Source organism: Dendrobium catenatum, unplaced genomic scaffold (genome assembly GCF_001605985.2).
Source record: "Dendrobium catenatum unplaced genomic scaffold, ASM160598v2 fragScaff_scaffold_1228, whole genome shotgun sequence".
In the NCBI taxonomy this organism is placed as follows: domain Eukaryota; kingdom Viridiplantae; phylum Streptophyta; class Magnoliopsida; order Asparagales; family Orchidaceae; genus Dendrobium; species Dendrobium catenatum.
The window spans coordinates 441,097-450,790 of NW_021319690.1; the positions used below are offsets into that span (position 1 = coordinate 441,097).

At 37.4% G+C, this 9,694-nt stretch overlaps 1 protein-coding gene across 1 annotated transcript in view; it reads left to right on the forward strand.

Moving 5' to 3' along the window:
• The first annotated feature begins 588 nt into the window (after positions 1-588).
• The window catches only part of LOC110096245 (calcium-transporting ATPase 10, plasma membrane-type-like), a 22,531-nt gene continuing 13,425 nt past the window's right edge, over positions 589-9,694 (forward strand). Inside the window, exon 1 of the mRNA XM_020822101.2 lies at positions 589-957. Coding sequence (XP_020677760.2) covers positions 589-957 — 369 coding nt within the window. The remainder of the gene's footprint in view (positions 958-9,694) is intronic.

Below are 9,694 nucleotides of genomic sequence, written 5' to 3' on the forward strand. Positions count from 1 at the left end.
TCCTTGGCTTCGGCCTTACACCAAATCAAAATTATCACCACTATCTACACCGTGTGTCTTTGTTGGATACGCCGGCTCTCAAAAAGGCTATCATTGTTTTGATCCTAAAACTCACAAAATCTTTACATCTAGACACGTCGTGTTTAATGAAAGTAGTTTCCCTGTTATAATCATGCTACATCACATTCCAGCTCACCAAATCAACCAAACTCTTCCTACAATATATCACCTCTACTTCTGGTACCGTCATCAGCAATTTCAAAAACTCATACAAAATCTGTCTCTTGTCCCATGAACTTACAAACTTATTCTCAATAGCAAGCATTCCCACACAATCCAGCTCCACAAAGTCAATTCTCACCACCTGCACCCGATCATATATCCAATTCCAACAATATCACTACTGTCCTAATTCCAACTGATACAACCACCACCAAATTCAACCACCAGTCAATACACCCTATGCAAACACGTTGCAAAACAGGTCATTTGAAACCAAAGCCAGTATTCAACCTCATTCATCAAATTAATCATCAAGATCCGACTTCATACAGTCAAGCAAGCAAGCACAAACAATGGCGGGAAGCCATGTCAGAGGAGTTTCAAGCTCTTCAATCACAAGGCACATGGGATTTAGTCCCACCTTGCTCCAACCAAAACTTACTCGGATCTAAGTGGACATTCCGCACAAAGTATAATTCCGATGGAACTATAGCCAGATATAAGGCTCGATTGGTAGCCTTGGGTTATAAGCAAGAATATGGACTAGATTATCATGAGACCTTTAGTCCAGTAGTTAAAACACCTGCAGTTAGAGTTCTCATTGTTTTAGCTCTCCATCACAAGTGGAACATACATCAACTAGATGTATCCAACGCATTTTTGCATGGTAAACTCACGAACAATGTTAACTTGAAGCAACCGCCGGGATTCTCAGATGCCATTTATCCTAATCATGTGTGTAAACTCAAAAAGGCTCTTTATGGATTGTAACAATCTCCTTGCCAATGGTTTGAGACACTATCTGGAGTTTTACATACACTTGGTTTTAAAACAAACATTTTCGATCCATCGCTCATGATTTATCACCAAAATAGTATTCAAATATATTTCCTAATCTACGTGGATGATATCATGCTCACGGGAAATCACCCAGAAACCATTCAGTCAATTATGGCTCATCTCCACAGCAAATTCAAAATGCGAAATCTGGGCTCATTATCTCAGTTTCTCGGCATTCACACAGAGCATACACCAGCTAGTGTTATCTTAAAGCAACACCGCTACATTCAAATGATATTAGAAAGAGCTGGTATGCAGAATTGTAAACCGGTGGCTACTCCAACTCAATCCAAAAAGTCAGCAATAAAATTTGAAGACATATCCTGTACAGACAACTAGTGGGAGCTCTTCAATATTTGACCTTAACCAGACCTGATATCTCCTACGTTGTAAACAAAGTGAGTGAACATATGCATCATCCCTTAGAAAGTCACTTTGAAGCCTTAAAAAGAATACTACGGTTTCTCAAAGGTACGAGCCACTATGGACTACCTCTTTTTGGTGAATCACTTAAACTACAATCATATGTAGATTCAGATTGGGCGGGTGACAAATCGGATCGGAAATCAATGACCGGCTATTGTAATCTTCTCGGAAATTTCCCCATTTCTTGGAGTGTAAAGAAACAGACAACTGTTGCCAGATCATTGACTGAAGTGGAATACAAAGTTTTAGCCTCAGCTGTTGCCGAAATAATCTGGTTGAGACAATTTCTACAAGAACTTGGCTGTCCGTAAAAAAAATCCACTCCGTTATACTGTGATAATACATCTGCTATAGCATTAGCAAACAATCCGGTTTACCACGCCAGAACAAAACACATAGAAATTAATTGTCACTTTATTCGAAATTGCATCAAGGAACAAACAATTCAGGTTCATCATATTTCTAGCAAAGATCAACTTGTTGATTTGTTCACAAAGTCGCTACCTAGAGCTCAATTTCGACTGATATCATCCAAGCTGATATCTTCCACCGAAACATCAGCTTGAGGGAGGGGGTTAGACAAATCAAAAAAGTGTCAAGACAATTCGGTTACATGACAGCTGTAATGTACAACTGTACCGTACGGTTACAGCTCACACGAAATGTATAAATACATGTAACAGGTCTCTGAAATGAATAGAATACATCTTCCTCTAAACTTTTAGTTGTCTCTGTAACACAGAGCTTCTCTGTCTTTATACCATAAAACTTCTCATGCGAGATATTGAGTGACAGTTTGGTTGCGCATTTAGATGTAATGAAGTTCGTTTTTTAATTAAATGATTTGGGATCGATTGGTTGGTTGAAGGCAATAAGGTAGAAGAAGATAGCGGAAGAAAGTTTGTCATTGATGCGTGGGTTTTTTCGTATATCTTAATCGTGCCTTAATACAGAATGGAAGAGTTTATATAATAATACAGCAGACAGATAGTTAGAGAATAGTAAAGTTCGTTTCTGGCAGACTGCGCCTGCAAGGTGAGTGGAGCAGTAGTTCAAGTCTGAGGTAGGTGGATCACGTTATGCTGTGTAGGGCATGAGGCTCATTGGACTGACTTGTTAACACATTGCAACCTATTAATCAATTTCCTTCCCTGCTTCCTCCACCTCTTTCTTCTCTTCGATTTTCCACTTCTTCATGAGTGTCACTTCAAACTTGTCGAGGTTGAATGTTATTGTCTCTCTTTCAATCAGTGAAGGAATCGAGCTCTCACAAGAAGAAATTGGAGGAAGATGATGCGATGCTCAAAAGGTGTTTTAGTTCCACCTTAGCTCATATAAATAAGGCTTTAGCTCATATAAAAAAGTGTAAGCCTTATTTCTTACGCTCCATCAGGGTCATCAATATGTTATAATTTATTTGAATTTTTATTTTGTCAATTTGTCCTCAATCCAATCGGGATCAGAAGAAGCCTACAGGAAATCAATTCAAAACTATCCAATCCTCCTTCAATCGATCAAATATCTGAAGACTCGCCACCTAATTTCACTAAGCTTGAGCATGTTCAGATCATACAAGACACACCAATTGGACCATCTCCTAGCATATCCTCCTAATTTCCTCTTCTTTTCCCAATCAAATTCACTCTTTAAATTCCATTGAGGATATCTTTTGACTCTTACATGCTTACAATCATTGCTACCCAGTCCAACCACTCCTATGATGTCACACGACCACCTCAGATATGCAGCAATTGTAGTAATTTACCTATCTAGCACATAAATCATTAGCTCCCTTGCTCTAAAACAATATTGTTATGTGTGGAATCTGATTGTGTTGATAGATCGGGTTATTCTATTGTCTTAGACCTCAAAGCTTGTCATGTACACTGGGGGTACGGGTGGTTTACCCTATGCTTGGGTTTGAGTGCTTTGAACTCAAATTTTTTTCCGTACAACGCCTCGACGTTGCATACCCGAGCGCCCTGACGTTGTATTCCCAAGTGCTCTAATGCTGAACGACAGAGAGCAGAGCGCTGCAGCGGTGCAAGACAGAGGCTTGAGCGCCGCAATGCTCCAAACTTGCGCCACAGTGTTGCGAGATAGAATGGATGGTTTTCTTTCTTGTTTTTTGAAGGGTTGCATCCCTTGGAGTTATTTTACTTGGCTTTCTCTCGTATTTTCAGTTAGGGTAAGAGTGAGAATGGTGCATGTGAGAAGAGAAGCAAGGAGAGAGTGAGAGAGAAGGGAGATCTGTATTTATTTCTCCCAATTTTCATAGTGGATTTCTTGGTGTGGTGTGGCTTCGTGATTTTTTTCCCCTATTTTGAGTTTTTCCATGTTAAATTCGTGCGTCTTTTACTTTTTCGTTGCTTTTACTTTCTTTCTTGTTTTATCATTGTGGTGTTTACTCCTCATCCCCAACAAATATTATTAATTGCATTTACTTCTGCATTGTCATGGCATGGTTATAAAACCCATACCGCCAGTGACAAGATCATTCATAGGCTGCCACTTGGTGCATGAACGCCTTACATCTCACCATGTGGACCATGTGGATCACATCCGCTATATTTGTTAGAACTTATTATGTGTGACTCGCATGTTGCCTTCCACTTATCATTGCCTTCATCATAAATACTTCTTCTGGCCTCTATGAGGGATTATGGATTCTAACCGTGAATTCTGAACTTTTTATTGTTGAGATCAAACTCCTATTGTAAGGAGGAGAGACTCAGTAGCCCAGGCCTTAAGAGCTTTTATTCTTTTTGCTTTCCTTCCTCCAGCATAATGAAGCTTGCTCTCCTCCTATGGTGGAGTCAACTAGTTGAATCACTCAAATATTTTGACTATTTCTTCGTTTGTCTAATATTTTTCTACTGGGCTCCCTTTCTTTTCCTTTCTCATTGAGCTGATGCTTTGGTTCAATCTCTTCTGTTCGTTCTTCAAAATTATTTTCTCCTGCTCACTAATTGTCTCAATTTTAATTATTATTATTCAAATTATTTATGAAAGATAATATCAAATTGAATCTATTAGTTCTATGTGGAATATGATTGTGTTGTGTTGTTGTCTCAAACCTCAATTCAATATGTCGGAGGGGGTGTTGTAGGGGGTCCTTTCCCTGTTTTTGTTTGAGTGATTTGTGTTAGTTTTGTGCGGATTCTGATTGTGTTGATCAATTATGTTATGCTATTGTCTTATATCTCAAATTAGCATGTTGAACTTGCTGGGGGGTTATAGGAGGTGTTTACCCTGTTTGGGTTTTGGCGCCCAATGCTACATATTTTCTAGGTGAAAAAGATAGAGAACTGAGCGCTGCGACGCTTTAGATGATGGCGTTACGGTGCTGTTAGGCAGATTGAATGACAGAGATTTGAGGCCCACGACGCTCCAATCTGGCATCACAACGCTGTGAGGCGGCCTAATTTTTTTCTTTCTCGTTTTTCATTAAGGTGGCGTCCCTTTGTGGTTGATATATTTTTTCTTTATTATTGTATGAGAACGGTGTAAGAAAGAAGAGAGTCAAGGAGAGAGCGAGAGAGAAGAGAGATTTGCACAAAATTTTCTCCATTTACATAGTGAATTTCTTGGTTTGGTGTGGCTTTGTGTTTTTTTTTCCGATTTCAAATTTTTTCACGTTATATCCTAGTGTTTTATCATTTTCGCTACATTTTTTATTTCTTGTTTTTGTTCGTTACATGGTTTCGCTTCTTCTTCCCAACAGCTGGTATCAGAGCCACGTTCTTCAATTCGAGTGGGAGTGATGGCCGACGAAGCAAGATATAAGATTGAGAAGTTTAACGGTTAGAACTTTGCATTTTGGAGATTACAAATTAAAGATTTGTTGTACTAAAAGATATTTACTGTTGGACGAAATCACCAAGAAGTCGAATTTCAATGACTATGGAGGAGTGAGACGTTTTTGACCAGGCAACCCTAGGTTGGATTCGACTTTCACTTTCATCATATGTTACATTTAACATAGTAAATGAAAATACTATAGTCGATCTTCTGATTGCACTTGCTAAGATGTATGAGAAGCAGTCAGCCTCAAATAAAATGTTCTTGATGAAGAAGTTATTGAATCTGAAGATATTAGACAACACTTCAATACAGAGCACCTGAATATTATGAATATTGTGATGAGTTAGTTGTGTTCAGAAGGCATTAAGACTGATGATGAGGTGAGAGAATTGCTGCTGTTATCTTCATTACCATACATGTGGGATGGGTTGATTACTGATGTGAGTAACTCTTCAGGGAGTTCAAAATTGAACTTTGAGGATATAGTGGGGTTCGTGTTTAATGAAGAGGTTCATAGAAATATAAATGGTGAATCTTTAAATTGAGATCTGAATGTTGAAGCCAAAGAAAGGGGTTTAGATAGAAATTCATATAGAGGGAGATCTAAATCTTAGAAAGGAAAGTCTACTTCAGGTAGAGAGAAAGTTGTATGCTGGAACTGTGAAAAGAAGAGTCACTTGAAGGTCTGTATAGTTCTAAAGAAGGTTAGCAGTGGGGGTCAAGATAAAAGTCACTCTGTAAATATATCTATAGAAGGGTTTTAGACAAATTCTCTGATTTTGTCTCTGTATAATTCTGAATCTTGTATTATAGATTCAGGTTCTTCATTTCATACAAGTCCTAACAGGGAGGCATTCAAAAATTAAACTCAAGATGATTTGGGCAAAGTGTATTTGGGAGACAATAAACTTCTTAGGATTGTAGGATAGAGAGATGTTGATATTAGAATGCTAGATGGGTCAGCTTGGAGACTCAAGGATGTTAGGAACATTCTTTGTTTGGAGAGGAACTCAGTTTCTTTAAGTCAGCTTGTAAACTCAGGACATGCAACATCATTCACAGGAGATTCGTGGAATGTGACAAAAGGGAATGTGGTTATAGCTCATAACAATATTGAAGACACCTTGTGTATTATCAGCGAAAGATCATATCCAATTGGAGTAGCTGATTCAGATGTTGTTAGAAGTCTGTGGCATCGGAGGCTTGACCATATTAGCAAGAAAGATATGCATTTATGTTTTATTAGAAGAAAGCTTCTTGATTTAAAATTTATAAATTAGATTTTTGTGAAGATTATGTATATGACAAGCAACAAAGGATGAGTTTTTTAGAAACTAGTTCAAAGGTGAAGTCAAAGAAGCAGGAGTTAGTATATACTAATTTATGAGGTCCTGCACCAATTTCTTTTATAGGAGGGTTTTTGTATTTTGTTTTTTTATTGATGATCACAGCAAAAATGTATCTATGTATTTCTTAAAACACAAGTTAGATGTATTTGATATTTCTAATATACTTTACTCTTTTCAACCACATGTAAAATAAGTTAAATAAATTAGAGAGGGGGTTTTAAAATTTTTACGTGAAAAACGGGAGGAGAAAAAAACTATGGGACATGCCTGATTAAACACTATTAGTATAAGAGGGTTATAAAATGCCTCTGTTCTTTGTAATTAAAACATGAATGTAAAATATTATTATGTTTGTGATGTTAGCAGTGACAAGGTAGGATGGTAGTCGACATACCTGGAAGTAGGATGGTAGTCGACATACCTGGAAGTAGCTGTTGCACTAGTCTTGTAATAGATGATTGTGACGTGCACTTAAGGGAGCTAGGGGTCTACATCATAAGTGAAGATTTAGTGTAGATCTTGTGTGCAACTGTGTTGTCACCTGTCTCGTTGCAAAAAAGGTTTTGGTGCATGTAGGGGTGTAAGCGAGTTGAGTCAACTCCCACTATAAATGAGCTCGAGCCGCTCACGAGCGTACGGTGATCTGGTTCGCTTTCTGCGAACTACGATCTTTTGTGTTGCGGTCCGCCTTCCGTGAATCGCGAGCCTCCACGGTTGCTGTTTCACACGTGAGCCCATCCCGTTGCTCCCGTTCTGCACGCGAGCCCATCTTGCTTCCTGCCAAACCATTCAAAATTCCCGCCTAGACAGTATCGGAAATCAGAATTCCCGCCCGCGTTCCGTCTTTCATTCGCATCCCAATAAGTGTTGAAAATCAGAATTATCGCCCGCCCAGCTATATATTATGGTAATGTATAAATATTTTATTGAATAATTAATTAATGACGAGCCGGCTCGTGAGCTAACGAGCAGAGCCTCATCAAGCTTGAGTTCGAGCTCGTGGCTCACTAAGCTCGGCTCACGAGCTTTTTAATGAGTTTAGCTTGAGCCGACTTTGCTCACTTCCACCCCTAGGTGCAAGTGATGGCTGTGACATAGGTCTTGTGGGTGACTTACGATGCAATAGAAGGTTGTGGTGTAAGTCTAATGCATCAACAACGAATTGTAGGAATTCTCGAAGGATTTTAATAATTTTTGAACTTGAATTTCTCATTGTATAACTTCTTGAAGTATGAAAAGATATCCATATGAAGTGTTGGTTTCATGTTATTGTCGTGTACATCACCATGAAGACTATAGCCTTGGGATTGCTGATATGCCATCTTAGACAGACAAGATAAAGCTTGCATGGTGATTCAAAAGTGAACATTTCTTGCAAATTCAAATCTTACTTTGGTCAACATCTGATTGATTGACGTGGGTTTCTGGGGACTGGCTAAGTTGACTAACATTGACTAATTAAAGTCAATAATGGTCAAACAGGTTGAACAGATCACATGTGATGAAATTGAGTTGTCGGCAATACCCTAAACCCTAAATTACAAGATCAAGTTAGAATTAAATACTGAAATGGCAATACAATAATAGATTGTGCATGATCAGCCTTTGTTTTCCATGCATCTTGCCATTCCTTCTTTACTGCAGAAATCAACAACCAAATCTGAAAAGCACTCCAAATCTTGATCAATTCTAAGTTTCTTAACCTTTTTTGTGTGTTTTTTTCCTTTCCATGAACTACTAAAATGTTTCATTGTTGTTTTTGAGTAGATATACTCAGAGTCTTCTCGAGTAATCACCAATTATATATTGACAAAAAATATTTGGCTCCGCCATAATAAGCAATGCTTGAAGGTCTCCAATAATCAAAATTTATATAATCCAACACTAAATTTCAAACTTTTTAGCCTCTCCCAAAACTCACTGAACTCTCTACTTTATCATACACAGCAGCCCTTATTTATGAGAGATTATTACGTGCGGAGTCCAGACGTAGGGAACCATACAGTTACCGCAGTTAATATTCACCACTGCGCTTTTACTGTTCATAATCATAAAACCGAACGGTTCTCTACGTCCGGACTCCGCACGTAATAATCTCCCCTTATATGTGTAGCTTTTCATGCCCGCTCTGACTTGTGTGTCCTATCCATTGATGCCAAAGTTTAGTCTTATTCATGATGTCTTTTGCTACATTTATTGATCTTCCAATTATAAGTTTTCCAATGGAGGAATACAAGCCATTGTCTTTTGTACTTCTGATCTTTTTAGCAGTATGATGAGGGCTCTTTTTGACGGTTCATGTAAATACTTCACTTGTCCAGTTCTAGTTCTAAGCGGTGGTGGTTGCTTTGAGTTCTTTTGTCTTACACAATGTCTACTTTTTCATAACCGTTTAATTTTTCTTTACACTTAAAGACAGAATATGAAATTAGTATATACGGGAAAAGGTTAGAGTAACTCGAATGGCAAATGAGATTAGAGAGGGTTGCCTTAGATGATTTGGTTGCATTAATTGCCAACTTTTCGATTACACAGTTAGAAGAGTAGATATATTAAATCCGGACTATGTTAAGAAAGATAGAGATAGACCTAAAAATATTTTGTTATAAAATGTTAAAAATAAATTTTATTAGATTTAAATGATAATTTGACTCTTAATAAAACATAGCGGAGGAAAATAATTTATGTAGCAAGAAAAAGAGAAGAGTTATGAAAATCTCAATTCCAGGCAAAACAAACTTGGATAGGGCATTGAGATTGGATGTGCAATGTGCATAAATGGAAGGTAATTGAGAGTTTGAGGATGATTATTTTTTGTTATTATTGTTTAAAGAGTATAGTGTTATATCAGCAAATACATAGTTTTGAAATTTAAATATGTAAATATCACAATTTTAATTATATAAATCTTTAAAAATTTATTAGGGTGTGAAAATTATTATAAGGTTTACATGTTCTTTTTTTTAATATAATAAAGCTGATAATTAGCTCATAAAATATTAAAGCATTGTCTTTTTAAAGAGACCGACTAGACAATTTGATTTTTTACATAA